Here is a 16,510-nt window from a genome sequence, read left to right as displayed (position 1 = left end):
ATATGCAGCTACTTTTCCTAACTCAGTCACCCAGTCCTGAAAAGGAGGCTCTCCAGGCGCCTTACAGGTCCTGAGAATTGCCATCTGGGTCCAGTAGTTCAGTGAATGTGGAAAAGCACAAACTTGTGCAAAACACCTGACCTTACTTATTTTTCCAGTTAACTTCGGCTCATACTTCACATTACATCTGTAAATTGAATTCAAATGTATTGAAATTGGTTTCAATGTTTTACACAGTTGATTTTATTACTAATATTTTTAACTGTGTAAAAATTGATGATAATTTTGTTTAAAAAGTAGTTATAGTGTCAGAAGAAATATTTTTACTAACAAATTACCCAGCAGTCGTGGCCTTGGCCGTATTACAAATCTGTGTTGTTTTGTTCCTGTGTTTGCGTGAGAGTGTGTAATCTCTTCCTGCCAGGATCTTGGAGTAGCCTATGAGTTCTAGGTATCTCCATCTGATTAGCTGGTTATGTGGGTTCGGCCTGGGATTATCTGCTGCTGATTGGTCCGGAAATTACATCCTACCTTTTAAAAATGGCCATTTTTCCACCAGTCCATTGGCAGCATTTTGACAGCAGCACCTTGTTCTGTCCTAGGCCTCTGAACCACTGTTTTTCTATTTGTGATTGTCTTATTAGAGCGTTGTTAGACTTTGTGATGTATGGTAAGTATTTTTTGTACAAATTTGTAAATGCACATCCCACATTTATTTGTTGCAAATAGCACTGAAGCTGTAGGTGAAACTGTAGCTGCACTGTTTTCTCCTGTTTTTGTTTAATCCTCGGGAGTTAGGTTTAGTACGTGTCTTTTTGTTTGTTGGTTTGTTTCACCTACGTTAGTCAACACTTTTTGAGTAGACAGATTATTTTGTTTGTTGTTTTGGCCTTGGGTCGCCCTGAACTATATTGCTTCAGTTTAATATTTAATTGTTATTTCACTCTTTTTGTAATAATAGCAATAAATTGTTTTACTTATTGCAATTCCATGTTGAGATTTTGGTTCGGGGACCGGGGAGGGAACAACCTTTAACTCCCAATGTTGCACTCCAACCCCCCTAGACTGGGGCGTAACATAAAGTGGGGGCTAGTCTTTTTTTCATGTTTGTCCCACTTGTTGTTCATTGGTAAGTTGCTTTTGTTTTGCTTTTGGTTGGCAGTTTTTCTTTGTGTGTGGGGGCACAACATGGAAGTTGAAATAGATGAATTCACAAGAAGTAATACCCTTGTAAAGTTGGACCGATGCACAAAAGCAGATTTTTTTTTGATTGCAAGTTTCTTTGACATCTCTGTCCTATTGAACGTATGCAGTCAGTGAAGTTGGTGGAAAACAAACTCAAGACACCATTAATTTTGCAGTAAATATGTGGAAACCCTGCTTTTGGGAAGCAGTATGGGTACTTGGGGGGTCCTGGGAGGTAAATGCTAGATTGGATGGGCCGGGGCGACAAACTCTTGCAGGTTCAGTTAGGGTTAGGGTTAGGGTTAGGCTTAGGTTAGGTTAGGTTAAGGGTTAGGATTTGGGTACAGGTAAAGGTTTTGGTTAGTGTACAAATATCACAAGAGTTTCACAAACCGTCTCTCTGGCCCATCCAATGTAGCACTAAGTGACCTGGAAGGCAGCAGGCAGCAGTTCACTGCAGCTGGTCCAGGTCATCTGGGGAAGTACCCAGGGGAATGTGGGAATGGTCCCAGATGCCTGACCAGTACTCCCACTTGCTCCCCCTGGCATGGGTGGAATCTGGAAGGCAACAGTTCACTGCAGCTGGTCCAGGTTCATGCCAACCTTACTGGGGCAGGCTGGATGGCCGCAATCCTCTGTGGCTAATCTTGGTTGGCCCTCAGTGGAGGAGCACCCAGGGAGAGGAAATGCTGGGAGAAAGCTCAAGGAGGCAGCAGCTTGCTGTGGCTGATCAAAATGTGCGTTTTCTTCAGTAGATGTATGCTATTACTTTACTTTTTTCAAGCATATTCCAGTGATAAATTAAATTTATAATGGCCGTCTATGGGAGTGTAGCTATAGTTATCAATATCTCAACAATTAAAAGAGCTAAAGTATTCATAGTTCATGGACAAGGGTCTCATGTGGAAATGCTTGACATATTAAAACATGGTACCAATAGCACCACCATGTGGTAAGTTATTACGTGTTTTTTACATTTTGGCTAATAACTCAATTAGACTGATTAGACTTAGACTGACCCGATTGGACTGATAGGCCACATTTTTTGCTTCTTTTGGCACGCATTTCATCTAATCTTCAAAAAACGTATGAGTTCGTTTTTGGGTATCACTTACCATTTGTCTGCAATGGTTACCAAAATTTTGAAAGTGTGGCCTGATGCACATAACAGGCCATAACTCTTCAACACAAATTATGACTGCAACCAAATTTGGGAATGTTGTACATACAACCACATTGCACAAGTTTGTAACATTTCATACAATTCTACCCACAGAGGCGCTACAGTAACATTATAACATGATACTTCTAAAATTCTGTTGTCTTAAATAAAATGAAATGTGGTCCACAATTTCTCCATGAGAATGTGCACAGCATAATGAAGCCCCACCTTGTGCCCATAAACACCACAATACTACTATTAACTGTAAAAACCATCTCTCTTAAATGTAATATTCCATGGCAACCAAATTCAGCAAAGTTGTACTGATAGGGATGCTAAATAAGTCTGTAGCATTTGATACAATTCTACCTGTAATTGGCACTACAAGATTTTAATAAATTGCTTCTGGAGCAGCAGCTAGCAGTCTTATCAGCTAGCAGCAATCCAACGCATTTTCTTCAGGAAACGCACATTCTAGTGTCCCTTTGGGATTAATAAAGTACTAAATCTATCTATCTATCTATCTATCTATGAATTTTGGATACAACAAAAGCAGATAAATCCTTGCAGACTTCCGGGGTAACGACAAAACCAAAATAGGTGAATGAATCTCTCCAAACAGTCACAAAAAACACAGGCACTATTATTTGCTTTATCAAATCTTGTAAAAATAATGATCACCCATGTTGTCACCAAACTGTTAGCTGCACACGTGGTCGGCATACGTCACCCGCAATACGCGCATGCGTTGTGGTTGACCCCGCCCCTCTCCTCTCAGTCCCTCCGCCGCGCAGCGACTGGCCAGAATGGCGGCTCTTTTGGAATCGCTTCTGTTGAAGAAAGTGGACGTTAATACGGTCTTGGACTGGCTGAAAAATGTTGAGGTAGGTCTGAAATAACTGAGAGCCACATGAGTGAGACATTTGATACGCGCTTGCCTTTGGGTAGCGTGTTATAAGAGATGACATAGCTCACAACTGATTGTAAACAAAACTTTTAGCTGGCGAGCTAGTAAGTTAGCTGTAGCCTGGATGGAATTGATCCCAGACGCGACGTTAGTTACGTTGTCAACTTTCTCGCCAGTCTAGGAAGATTTTTGTGTTGCAAGTTAAAACAGATCATAACTTATCATAGCTGCTTGCTTCTTCTTCTTATTATCATCCGAAGGGGGCTGTGCAGCTAAGCAGATGTTAGCCAGCGCATTGTTAGCTCGGTGAAATGGCTATGTTCTGCAGAAATGTCTTGAAGCTGTCCAACCTTTACTGACCTAGTCACGCACTATCTTGGGTTCGTCATGGATCGAGTAACGTTGACCATCTGTGCCAATTCAATCTTAAAATGCTGCATTTGTAACAATCGTTCAACAGTTGTGTGTCTCTTCTCAACAGGAGGGTGACAGGCTGGCGTTCAGTGAACCTGAGGTGACAGTTCACAAACAAGAATTTGTCCCTTTTCTTTTAAACTTCCTGAGAGAGCAGAGCAGTCAAGCTCTAACCCATGGCCCTGCTACGCCTGCAAAGACTCCCAGCCGCCCCAGGCCTGCTGCTCAGATTCAGGGCTTGTCTGACAGGAGGGGTTGCAGGTCTTCTGGTGGTGGAGCTGGCTCTCGGAGTGCCAGTCGGGTCCAGCTGTTTTCTCCTGCGCCCTCTGTGTCCCCTGTGAATGAGTGGGATGCTGCCAGTCAGTCAGGCACGCACTGTTTGAGCGGGGTCAGTGCTTTCAGCAGCCCCTCCTTTTCTACAACATGGAGCCCAGCCTCTAGGCCCTCGGGCTCGGAGCGCCGACCTGGCCAGAGGATCAGTCTTGGGGACTACATTGTTTCTCCTCCTGAACTCCAGAACAGCCCCAACTTCCAATCACAAAAGGGCCGCAGGAGGGGTGGTGGTGGCATGGCGATGGGGGGACAAGGGAGACATGGAGGAGGGCGTGGTGGACATCATAGTGATGAGATTGGGAGGTGGGAGAGTGGGGGGAGAAGATCAGGTAGAGGAGGAGGAGGAGGAGGAGGAGGAGGAGGAGGAGGAGGAGGATACGGTAGGATAAGTGAGCAGGTTTCACCTCCATCTGTGGGTCAGCTCAATTTCAACAATTTGGAGGACTTCCCCCCTGTAGGATCAGCATCCATTTCACCTGCGTGAGTCCAAACAACTCTCAGTTTAACAAAATTCAACACTGACTTGATCATCTTTTTTTCAGATTTGATAACGGTGTCCATTGTTCTTCAGGGGAACTAAACCGTCTAGAAGAATAAACCCAACACCAGTCAGTGCAGAGCGGCCACACTCTAAACCAAAGACCTGCTTCACCTCCACCCCATTCAGTAAGCCCTCTAGTCCCCCGTCAGGGGTGGAGGCTCTCGAGGGGTCGATGACAGCGGCCAGTCCTCTGAGCCTGCAAGAAGAGAGGGAGCTACTAAAGAGGGAAAAGTAAGTAGACATGCATAATCACTCAATTGTTTTGACACGAAAATTTGGCCTCTTATTGTGCCAGGGAGAGTAGTGGAAGAAAGGATGACACAAATCTGCTACATGCTTTCTATGGTAGTGCCTTGCTGTATTGAAATATAAAGGAGACAAGTTAATAGTCTGTGCTCTCAGTATGATAGTGTTATTCTACAGGTTTCCACACATATGTCCCAATATCATTATATTCTTCTTCTAACCTCTGTTTTTTTCTGCTCTGACTGCAGCATCACTTTCTCTTCACCTCAGTTTATCTCAGCAGTTTCATACAGTAATTAATAATATTTTTATTTTTAGGACTAAGCGTGCTCAGCAGGCCTGCTCTCCTCTGCCGTCCTCTTTGGACCCTTGCACCCCTACCAAGTCAGGACTCAGGACGGGTTCTAAGGTTACACCAGACCTGCAGACACCTTGTCCTGAACCATCCAAAGTCACCTTCGCCTCGGATCTGGATCTCCTGGCAGAACTATACTGTACCTGCATTTCTGGTATATGGCCACTAGGTGGTGTTAGTGAGCTAAGTAATCAATAGGCTGAGGATACCATTTTAATAAAGTGAATTTTGGGAAACATAACAAACGTGTGTTTTCATGTCTTGCAGAAAACCTAGTGCCAAACATTTTCTTGGAGCTTTTCTTTGTGATGCAGTTGCTAACGTCTCAGTCTCCTCACACTCATGATGATGATGAACAGGAGAGTTTGTGTGCAGTAAATTCAGGTGATTATTTCTTATGTCACATGAAAAAATGCAATGGTTAATCAACTTTCATTCAAAACGAAACCGATACAGCTCCTCTTCTGTTTCTTGTTTTCAGATGCTCTGGAGAGATGTTACCTAAGACAAGTACACAACTGTGTGTATTTTGCGGTGAAGGTTCTGGAGAATCAGTTTCAGTGAGTGTCTTTATTTCATGTGTCACAGTTTTCCTCATTTATCTCTTCTTCACTAACAGGAATATATGAGCTCACAGATCTTTCCTGATTTAGAGACTTTACTCCTCCACTCTAGTTCAGTTGATTCATAAGAATGTGTTTTTATCATGTTTCAGGTTGGTTGCTCATTTGGACAAGTGCACCTTGCGTATGCTGGCAGAAAATGAAAGAGTGGCGTCTTTTTCTCTGGATCTCAGGGATCGATTGACTCAGGCCCAAGACGGAAGCACAGCCAAGGTAAATGCTTCAAATAAAGGTTATTGAAAATATTTGAATGCTTGTCCCACTAATGATAGAAGCTATTTAAAAGCATCTAATTTTTCAATATTATCAACGTTATTACTACATGATATTTTGTACATGCCACTTGCTTTTGTTTAAGAATAGTTTGTCCTTGCTTAATTTCTTGGTAAACATTTTCCTTATTGGTGTATGATTTTCAGACAACCTGAAAATGTTATACTCTCTTTTTTGTTGATACATTTTGTATTCAACCTTCTCTCTTCCAGCTCTCTCCTTCAGTTTCCACTTTCATCCACTCGGTCCCATTCCAGCCTGCTACGGACAACCGGTCCAACTTCAATAGTGACAAAGCCTTCCACACCTTTAAAAAACAGAGGTATACACAAGCATTTTTGTAGATTTATCTTTGAAATTAGTAGCTGCACTATTTCAAATATGTTCTAGGCTTGGTGCTTGATAAGTGGAGAATTCATAGTTCATAGCTGAAGTGCTAAAGTAGACTTGATCATCAGTTATTCTTTTGCATGTCACATTTCTGCCCCTTTCTCAGAGATATTTTTTATGAGGTTCTGCGGGAATGGGAGGACTTTCACAAGGAACCAGGATGGAACTTTGATGCAGCTCTCGGGAGTAGGATCAGGCGAGTTCAATTAAATATTTGCAACAGCTTTTTTGCCTCCCGTACCAGCTGTAATTAAAAAAAAATCTATCTACTTATCTAATCTAACCTGATTTCGTTGTGCTTTATGCATTTTTTTGTATTTTGTTTTTTTAGAGGAATGATGAGTCAACTGACCGCTGCAGGAAACCATTCACATTTTGCACGTCTGTTCCTGAAGCAGCTTGTTCAGGTAGACTATGGCACTTCATCCACACTTTCACAATCATCTTAATAAGTTATTTTTAAATTTTTTGTCTAATAACTTGCATTTAAGATAAAAAGACACCAGAATACATTTTCCTTAGATCAGAATTGTGGCGTATTGCCTAATATTGTATAACACTTGACCCAATAAGGTTCTTAATCCGTCGTTTTCTTCAGATGTGTAAAGGCCCCCGTTTTAACAGTTCTCCCGGGGACACCCCTGATGCCGACCTGCTGGGCATGCTGGGAGCTGACAGCCTGGGGCGTTTGAAGCGTCTGGAGGAGCGCCTCATTCAGCCTCAGGGAGTTGTTGGCCCCTGCCCTCCTCCGTCCTTCCCTGGTCACCAAGAGTTCTTCAGGGACTTCTTGCAGATAGCTAGTTGGTAAGATAATACATCACAAACAAAGATCACCAAGTACACTGCATGATATGAAAAATATAAAATCTGCACACAGCATCTAAATGTTTAATTTATTTCATACCTACCTAACCTGACAGGCCAGTTAGGGTGGTCTAAATTTTTCATAATAACAGTTATTTTATTCTCTTAGCAAGTTTTTCATTTGGCAGATGTCCATTTCAAACTGAATTAAACGTTTAATTTGTTAAAAAGTAAAAGCTTTTTGTATGTATTCTGTGTCTGTTGTCTTTCTGTGATCTAACATGTCTTTCATACTGTGCACCAGCTGTCAGCTGAACCAGCACCTGCAGGACAGCTTGTGCCAGCAGCTCCTTCAGCTGGATGAGGTGTCCATCCTGAGCCCTCCTGCTTCAATTGGGGAGGGAGAGGAGGAGGGAGATGGGGACATGGAGCAGCAGGTACTGTATGCTAGAATCAAACAAGCAGATATTACTGATATGTAAACTTTGTCAGTGTTTCTGCGATTTACCTGTGTGCGCCATGTCTATTTGGATCAAAATAGTTATATTAGTAGTAACAATATTTCAGCATGTATAGTCCATAAAATAAATCTTGCCAGATTCAGAAAAGACTAATCTGACTCCTTTCCGTCTTATCTCATCAGGATGAGAAACAGCGGTTTGCCTCGGTGCTGCTCCTCGCTCGTCTTCTTGCTAAGTTTTTGGGATTCATTTCCTTTCTGCCTTACCAAACATCTGAGAGACCATCCAGGGAGATTCAGGAGGCCGCTATAGCCCTGCGCAGCAAGGTGATGAAAAAAGTTTAAAAAAGTAATACATCACAGGTCTGTTTGAAATATTAACATGAGAAATCTTATACTCTCTCTCGGTCTTACAGAGTGTCCCAGTGCTGGATGTGTGTGCCGTGCTGAGTAATAGTGTGAGGAGGCGACGCACCATCCTGACTGTACCCTGGCTCGTGGAGTTCCTCTCCATGCTGGACTTTATTGGTCCTCTGCTGCTCTGCTACAGGACTGCTTTGGGAACACTGCTTCTCCTGTACAGGTAGAGTATGTCTCAACTTTGAGTTTAAAGCTGCAGTTAAGCACCTGAGGTTGTTTTTTTTCCCCCCCTTATTCTTTAAAACGCAAAAATATATATTATAACTCTCATAGACTTTCAAACTGTAAATAACAAATCTGAAAACGCAAGTAAGAATCAGAAGCCTCTATCCTAACAACCTCAGGCAAACAAACACTTTCTTTTTTTCTTTTTTATTCACTTTTGACCTCTTGTTGTTAACTTTGGCTAAACATAGCTTTTGTTTGCTTGTAGGAGAATGCTGCTGGGCAAATGTGGAGAAATGTGTTACCTGAACAAGCTGCTAATGGTGTCTGTATTGGGATGGCTCTTCCAGGTAAGACACAACTTGTAGATATTTGTTTTTGAATATAATGGTATGTTGTGAGCGGCAGAACACAACTGGTTGTAATCTACTTACAGAGCTCACTTTTGTCTTTGTCTGAGAATCATTTTTGTTACATTGTTGAACTTGTTGTGTTTTTACTTGTGCAGATCCCAGTGATTCCTGAGGACATTTTTTTCACCAGTGAGTTTACTGAGGTAGCGAAGCTGGAAGACAGCAACACAAATGCTGCAGGACTTGTAAGTGAAATGTTCATTCCTCTCTGTATTTGTCCATAAAATTCCCACAGCTGGTTTTTCACTCATACTGCTATTTCTCTTGTTATTTTTTAGGACTGCATTTCCCTGGTGGATCAGCAGCTTCTCTATACATGTTGTCCATTTCTTGGTGAGTGGAAATGTATTTTGTTTGATATTCCCTCAGGGATGAATGGTGCAGTTTTTACCTTTACTTTTTTTTTTCATGTGGCTGTAAAAGGCAGCCAAGCTGGAGAGATTAGATCCTATTTTGTCCTTATATTATCACCACAAATGAGCCATTGAGCTGTGGATCAATGTTCTGGCTTGTTTTCATCGCTCCAGGTGAGTTTCGTAAGCTCCTAGCTGCCTTTGTGTCTGGAAGCACAGCCAAGAGTGGAGGAATAATTCGCAAGATCACTCCCACTTCTGCTGAGCTAAGAGATACACCAAGTGCCAACAGGTCACAGCAGAAACTGCAGGTGAGTCAACAGGAGATGTAGTAAATAGAAATGTTAAATTGCATCATGGAATCGCCTGCACGAGTGTTCAAACCAAACACTCAAATGTGACAATTCTTCCTTTTGTGAAGGTGGATCTCGAGCAAGCCTTCTTTCATAACCAGCCGCCGTCTTTGCGTCGCACTGTGGAGTTTGTAGCTGAGCGTGTCGGATCCAACGCTGTCAAGCATATGAAGTAGGTATCACAGAGCTGGGAGGCGGTTGGGGTCTGAGAACTGCACATAATCAGTCATGAATTTCCATATTTCCAAGTCATGGATTTCCAAATTAACTGTAACTTTCACATTTCCTTATTTTACTTTTACCACCCGTCCACTAAATTACCTTTTAGAATTGAATAGGACTCTAAGAATAGCAGGTTATCAGCCTGCAAATTTGGTTGGTTGCCTACCTAAGTGGCTAGTGGACAAAGTGAGTGTTCAGGAGTTGGTGTGAATTTACCACCCTGTGTGCATACATATATGTGTATCAAAAGTCTATTTTTAACAGCATTAAAACTGAACTGTATAGTATGTGTGTGTGTTTTTTTTGTCTATGCATGTATGTGTTTATGTGTTCAAATTAATCTGGGGATCTTTAACAGGGCCACATTAGTGAGTGAGTTGGTGGAGAGAGGTGAGAAGATGCTGCGAGATGGACTGCAGTCGCCAAACTCAAATCCATCAAAACTGAATGACTCTATCTGTGCTCAGCTGTGTGACACAGGCTTGGAGGCCCTGGCAAGAGCTACAAGGTACAACAGCTTATTTTACAAGTAACCTGCAAAGTCCATTGATTTAATAGGATGTTAGTGCCAGGTTCTTTTTTTAATAGCCTGTATACTGTACATGTATTAGTGAAGGGCCATTTGAGTCTGTATAGTCATTTCTACTTTATGGTAAACTCTGTTTTATGTGATTCTTCAGATTTTGCTGTGAGAAGAGTCCTGAAGCTATAAGAATCCTGCTCCCTGATGAGACCTCCCCTGCTGTAAGTCCTGTGAAAATCAGTGTGCAAAATATTAAATTATGGCATGTAAACATAAAAAATCCTGAAGCCTCCATTACAGAGCAAACCAAGCACATACAGTACATATATATATTATTTTAAGAGGGGAGGAAAAATACACAATAAACCTAAATCATGAGCGTGTTGTTCCATTTTTCTGATACTGTATCTCTGTGCAGGTCTTGACCACATCTGAAAACATCACCAAACGTCTTGCAACAGAAAAAGCCTGCAGCTGGCTCTCTGGCAACATTACAGGTAGTTGGGTGAAGCACCATTTATGTGTTTCTGCATGTTTTTACCTCTTTAAATTTGAGTCTCGGTCTTATAATTTTTCTAATGTGTTTTTTAGAGCTGCAACAATAAGTTGATTGACAGAAAATTAATCAGCAACTATTTTGATAATTGTTTTGAGCCAGATAAAAAAAAATAAAATAACGGTTCCTGCCTTGAAGAAGGTCTCTGACTGAAAGCTTGTTAATTAAAAAGATTCTTGCACAGATTGAATGTGCAGATGCTTTTTTTTCATTCAGTTCAAAGAAAAAAATACCAGAATTCTCTGGTTCCAGCCTCTCAAATGTGAATATTTTCTGGTTTATTTAGTCCTCCATGATATTAAAATGAATATCTTTGGGTTGTGGATTGTCAGTCGGAACAAAAAAAGACATTTTAGATTCCATTTTGGGTATTTACCATCTTCTGGTTTTTAATAGACCAAACAACTAATTAATTAATAGAGAAAATAATCAACAGTTTAATCAATAATGAAAATAATCATTAATTGCAGCCCTAGTGTTTTTTTGAACCTTTGTCATTTTTTCCTTTTGTCTTGAGATGGGCAACCATGTCCATGTTTGCATTTAATTTGTATTCTTGTTCCAAATATTTGTTTTTTAATTTGAAACCACACATACTGTAATGATTATGATGAATTATGTGTGTCAAGCAGTAGCTACTGTACGTTACATTTCAAAGTGTAACACTGACATGCCTTGTAAAACTTAGTTATATTTTGTTGAGACTACAGATTTATAAAGTATTCAGACCCCTTTTACTTTTTTCACATTGTTATGTTGCAACCTTATGCTAAAATTGTTCAAATTAATTTTTTACCCTCAATACCCCATAATGACAGAGCGAAAACAGGATTTTAGAAATTTTTGCAAATTTATTAAAAAGGAAAAACTGGAATATCACATTGGCATAAGCATTCAGACCCTTTTCTCAGGTGAAGCACCTTTGGCAGCAATTACAGCCTTGAGTCTTCTCGGGTATGACACGTCAAGCTTTGCAGCTTTTTGGGGATTTTCTGCTGCTCTCCTCTGCAGATCCTCTCAAGCTCTGTCAGGCTGGACGGGCATCGTCGGTGAACAGCCATTTTCAGGTCTCTCCAGGGATGTTTGATTGGGTTCCAGTCGGGGCTCTGGCTTGGCCCCTTGAGGACATTCACAGAGTTGTCCCTAAGCCCCTCCTGCGTTGTCTTGACTGTGTGCTTAGGGTCATTGTCCTGATGGAAGATATACCTTCGGCTCAATCTGAGGTCCTGAGCGCTCAGGACCAGGTTTTCATTAAGGATATCTCTGTTCTTTGCTCTGTTCAGCTTTCCCTCATCCCTTACCAGTCCCCTTACCAGTCCCCTTTTGCTGCTGAAAAACACCCCCACAGCATAATGCTGCCACCACCATGCAGTGCCTGGTTTCCTCCAGACATGACGCTTTGAATTGAAGCCAAACTATTCAATCTTGGTTTCATCAGACCAAAGAATATGACCAGAGAATCTTGTTTCTCACAGTCTGAGAGTCCTGTAACATACTTTTTTGCAAACTCCAAGCGTGCTTGGTGTGTCTTTCACTGAGTAGAGGCTTCTGTCTGGCCACTCTACCATAAAACACAGATCGGTGGAGTGTTGCAGTGACGGTTGTCCTTCTGGAAGTTTCTCCCATCTCCACACAGGATCTCTAGAGCTCAGTTAGAGTGACCATCGGGTTCTTGGTCACCTCTCTTACCAAGGCCCTTCTCCCCCCGATTGTGCAGTTTGGCTGGCCAGCTCTAGGAAGAGTCCTGGTTGTTCCAATCTTCTTCTTCTAATTCTTAAGAATTACAGAGGCCACTCAGCTCTTGGGAACCTTCAATGCAGCAGAAATGTTTCCGTAGCCTTCCCCAGATCTGCTCCTCAACACAATCCTGTCTCTGAGCTGTGCAGGCAGTTCCTTCGACCATGGCTTGGTTTTTACCCTGATACGCATTGTCAGCTGTGAGACCTTATATAGACAGATGTGTGCTTTTCCAAATCACATCCAACCAATGGAATTCACCACAGATTGACTCCAATCAAGGAGAAACACCTCAAAGATGGTCAAAAGAAATGGAAGGCACTTGAGCTAAATTTCATAAATAAATCTAATACATTTGCAGAAATTTCTAAAATTCTGTTTTGACTTTGTCATTATGGGGCATTGAGTGTATATTGATGAGGGGAAAAAAAAGAATTTTTCACATAACAAAATGTGAAAGGGTCTGAATACTCTCTGAATGCACACGATTTCACATGCATTGTATTTTTGCAGGTGTGTTGTATTGAGTTCATTAAAATGTGAAAGGACTTTTTGTTCTGCCCACTGAACCAATGTAAGAATGAATAATATGTAGGGACCATGCTCGAACATGCAAAAACAGCTGAGAGCTTTCAGTGCTGTTGGGATCATGTTGTACTACAACATTGCCATTGTTGATGAAAAAAGAAACCAATGCTGTGATTAAAGGTTCCCTAAAGGACATCCATCTTAAGATTTCCTTTCTGTTTTCTCACTGTCTCAGCACTGATAAGGCGAGAGTGGAAGAGCAGGTATGATCGTGTGGTGAAAGCTCTGGGTAGCCCAGTGGTTGCAGACTCCGGGGATGTGGCGGGAGCTGTGGTTGAGCTAGAGCAGTCGACTACCCCCAAGAGAAAGCAAGGAAGCGAGAGAGTGACCTCCTGCCCTCCACACTGCAACCACAACGCTTCACTGCCTTCTGACGTCCTCATAATGATGAAGGTACACTTCATCTCTATGGATATTTTAACCCTTTATTAAGGAGCAGTAGTTGTGATTTATTTATCAGTACAGTACTATATTTGATGGATCACTCTTTATGAGTTTGGGTGTTGGACGGTGTTATATCACCAGTTTGCCTCACACAAATGTTTTAAAGGAAATCCAAAGAACTGACTGAATTTACTTTTTTATGAAGGAGCTGTTGAGCGTCGCAGTAGGCCCGCGGACTGACGAGGAACTGCCAACTGACTCCCAGCTCAGAACGCTGCTTCAGAGAGTGGGAGACACACTGGCCTGCAGAAAGGTACATCAACTACAACAGTAGTGTCAGATTTATTGATTTTTTTGCCAGTATTGATCACACTCTGTTTTCTTTTATCTTCTCTCTTAGTTCTCAACTGTGGTGTCAGAGCAGATGCTTGTGAACTCGACTGTCCTACTGGCCTGCAAGCTTGGTAAGACAGTCCTGGCTGTCAATGACATGCGATGTATACTACATTTTGTTGTTATTAAGTGCTTCATAATTAATTTTGTTATTCGAATTGTGCCTTGCTGCTTAAATGCAAACAGCATGTAGTGTGTTTCATTTTGGTTGATATACTGTACTGTGTAAAAGACCTGACCTGGGGCTATTGTGTGTGTGTGTATGTGTGTGTGTGTGTGCTCAGTGTCCGCAGAACTGCCGGTGCTGTCTCTGTCAGAGTGCAGCAGAGGTGGTGAGGTTGTTGTGGGTCCTGGTTCAGGTTCAGAGCCTCCTGTCAGAGCACTGCTGGAGCAGCTTGCTGAGCTGTGGGAGAGGGACTTCTGTTCCTCTGCCCCCCTCCACCTGCTCTTCACCCCAATCACTGTCACTGCTGTGCTGAAGGCCAGTGACACTGAGGTACTTCTACCACTGCTGCTAATACTATTTCTATCTTTTTTTTTACCTGTGTTCTCCACAACTACCAAGACACTGTGTATATACAATATAATCATTAGCCTCTATTGACCTTGTATTTTTATCAAGGATTTACAGTGACAGGTGTGCAAATTGCACTTTTCTCATTTAGAGATGGAAAAAAAACATATTGCTTATTTAATCTCAGTGTTTTCACCTGAGTCTGTCTGCCTTTGTTTTACTTTGGTGTGTGCTGTTGACCATCAGGTGGTACTCAAAATTAGCTTTTGGTCATTTCAATTATTTTCACTTTTCTTCAGATTTTTCATTTATTCCACACTGCAAATATTTCAGTTTTTGTTATTTCTGATATATCTAGCCTCATTTGACCAATGCAGATTATATGTTTTGTGACAATCCTTTCAGATTTCCCCTTAAATATCAGGTTTTCTCTGACATCTGAAAGTTGTTTTACTCTATGTAATGACCTTTTCTAATGTGCTTATTTGTCATTTTAGTGGAACAACTACCTGTTCTTGGTTAGACAGCTGGTTGACAGAGGAATCTTGGGCGAAGAAGAGGTCATATCTCATTGGAAGAAGCTTACAAACTTGGCCGTACCAGCGGTGAGGGTCCACTGCATTCATCGTCAAATATTAGGGCTGCAACTATTATTTTTATCTGCTGATTATTTTCTCAATTAATCGTTTTGTCTATAAGATGTCAGTAAATAGTATAAAAATGCCTGTTGTAATTTCCCTGAGTCCAAGGTGATGTCTTCAAATGTATTGTTTTGTCCAACCAACAGTCCAAAACCCAAAATATTCAGTTTACTGTCCTGTGTGATAAAGAAAAGCATCAAATCTTCAGATCTGAGAAGCTAAAGCTCTAAAAAATGACTAAAACGGTTATACAATTATCAAACTACTTGCCGATTAATATTTTGTTGATTGACTCATTGCAGCTCTAGAAATAAGTCTTTTGTCTTTCACCAGTGATTTGACCACATTGACTGTTTCCCTCTCCATCCTGCTCTCTCATTTCTGTGTCATTCCAGGAGCTGATGGAGAAATTTCAGCTGCAGTCACGGAGTGTTAAACCCTCCTCGCCTCTGGCTGAGTTACAAAGCCACATGGACATGCTGCAGGTCTCACAACAGACAGTAGAGGGGGCTACATGACAATAATACTAACCTGTATCCCACGGCATCTTTTGTGTGATCACCACTGTGTTTTATGTCACATCTATCAGTGTGATGTTCAAAGGAGAGACAGTTCTGGGTGACTTCTTGTTGTTGACCATTTTTCGAGTTGTCATCTCTGCAAAGGCCATCAAAGCTGTTCCACAGTCAGCCTCTGCTAGCTTATTGCAACTTTTGATCTCTACCTGTGAAGTGAAGTGAAGCAGCCTTTCATGAATTTCTCTGCTCTTTTTCTAAGGTGCTGATGAGTACTAGAAAACCCTGACAGGCCAGGTTAGTAGCTAGGGACCACAGCATCTTACACCTTAGATCTGTGAAATCATCCCGCAAGAAAAACCTGGATAGATAATTGTGTCAATTGGGAAATAGTACTAGCTTCTATTTCAAATAGCCAAGATCATAGCAGATTCTTGAAAAAGATAGAAAAAGGGTCTGCATCAAGATGGGCATTCATAATTTTTGCAACCCAGAGCTCAAAATGAGTAGGTTCGGTGTTGCTTAAAGGCCTTGGTTCATTAAAACATACAACATATACTGTGTTTTTACATTTGTGACTCTTGAATTTCTACCAGACAAGCCATAGTTTAAAGTTTTAGAGACACTGCTTTAGACAGTTGCTAAAAATTAACTGAAAAAAAATATGGGCAGTTTTTAGACCCTCCAGAGAAAACCAGTGTCTTTATTTTAGTATAGCACTTTTCACACACTGCCTATGACCGCCACTACTAGTGACTGCATGTTTATTTCATGAGTGCAAGACTGCATTTGTGATCGTTTCTGTTCATGTTGAACAAGCGCCGTATCCCCTGCTGCTTTTAAATGAGAAATATTTTTATTTTGCGACAAAATTGAAATGATAATAATAAAGATTTATTCTGCTTTAGTGTTTATTGTGTATTGTCATATTTGTTATGTTGGTAGCAGGAAAAACTGTATTGTGCTGTTGAAATTCTGGTATGACAAAGCCCAGGATCGAATATCATTTGTTTCCCAAGACAAACCACACAGATTATTTT

At 41.3% G+C, this 16,510-nt stretch overlaps 1 protein-coding gene across 1 annotated transcript; it reads left to right on the top strand.

Annotated features, from left to right (window-relative positions):
* Positions 1–3,083: 3,083 nt before the first annotated feature.
* Positions 3,084–16,382, top strand: cdan1 (codanin 1). The gene is made up of 28 exons (XM_044375508.1): positions 3,084–3,231; positions 3,736–4,481; positions 4,573–4,773; positions 5,107–5,297; positions 5,411–5,527; positions 5,625–5,703; positions 5,859–5,979; positions 6,252–6,361; positions 6,536–6,625; positions 6,761–6,836; positions 7,028–7,233; positions 7,538–7,670; positions 7,877–8,020; positions 8,110–8,276; positions 8,547–8,628; positions 8,787–8,876; positions 8,970–9,024; positions 9,219–9,355; positions 9,466–9,569; positions 9,978–10,127; positions 10,300–10,363; positions 10,561–10,639; positions 13,199–13,416; positions 13,613–13,720; positions 13,808–13,871; positions 14,085–14,296; positions 14,812–14,919; positions 15,351–16,382. Exons 1-28 carry the CDS (start codon positions 3,154–3,156, stop codon positions 15,471–15,473), a joined length of 4,053 nt encoding a protein of 1,350 aa, XP_044231443.1. The 5' UTR covers positions 3,084–3,153; the 3' UTR covers positions 15,474–16,382.
* The last annotated feature ends 128 nt before the right edge of the window (positions 16,383–16,510 follow it).

The sequence above is a fragment of the Thunnus albacares genome, chromosome 15 (genome assembly GCF_914725855.1).
Source record: "Thunnus albacares chromosome 15, fThuAlb1.1, whole genome shotgun sequence".
NCBI lineage: Eukaryota > Metazoa > Chordata > Actinopteri > Scombriformes > Scombridae > Thunnus > Thunnus albacares.
Note: the sequence above shows the minus strand (reverse complement) of the source record. Positions and strands in the feature narration are given on the sequence as shown.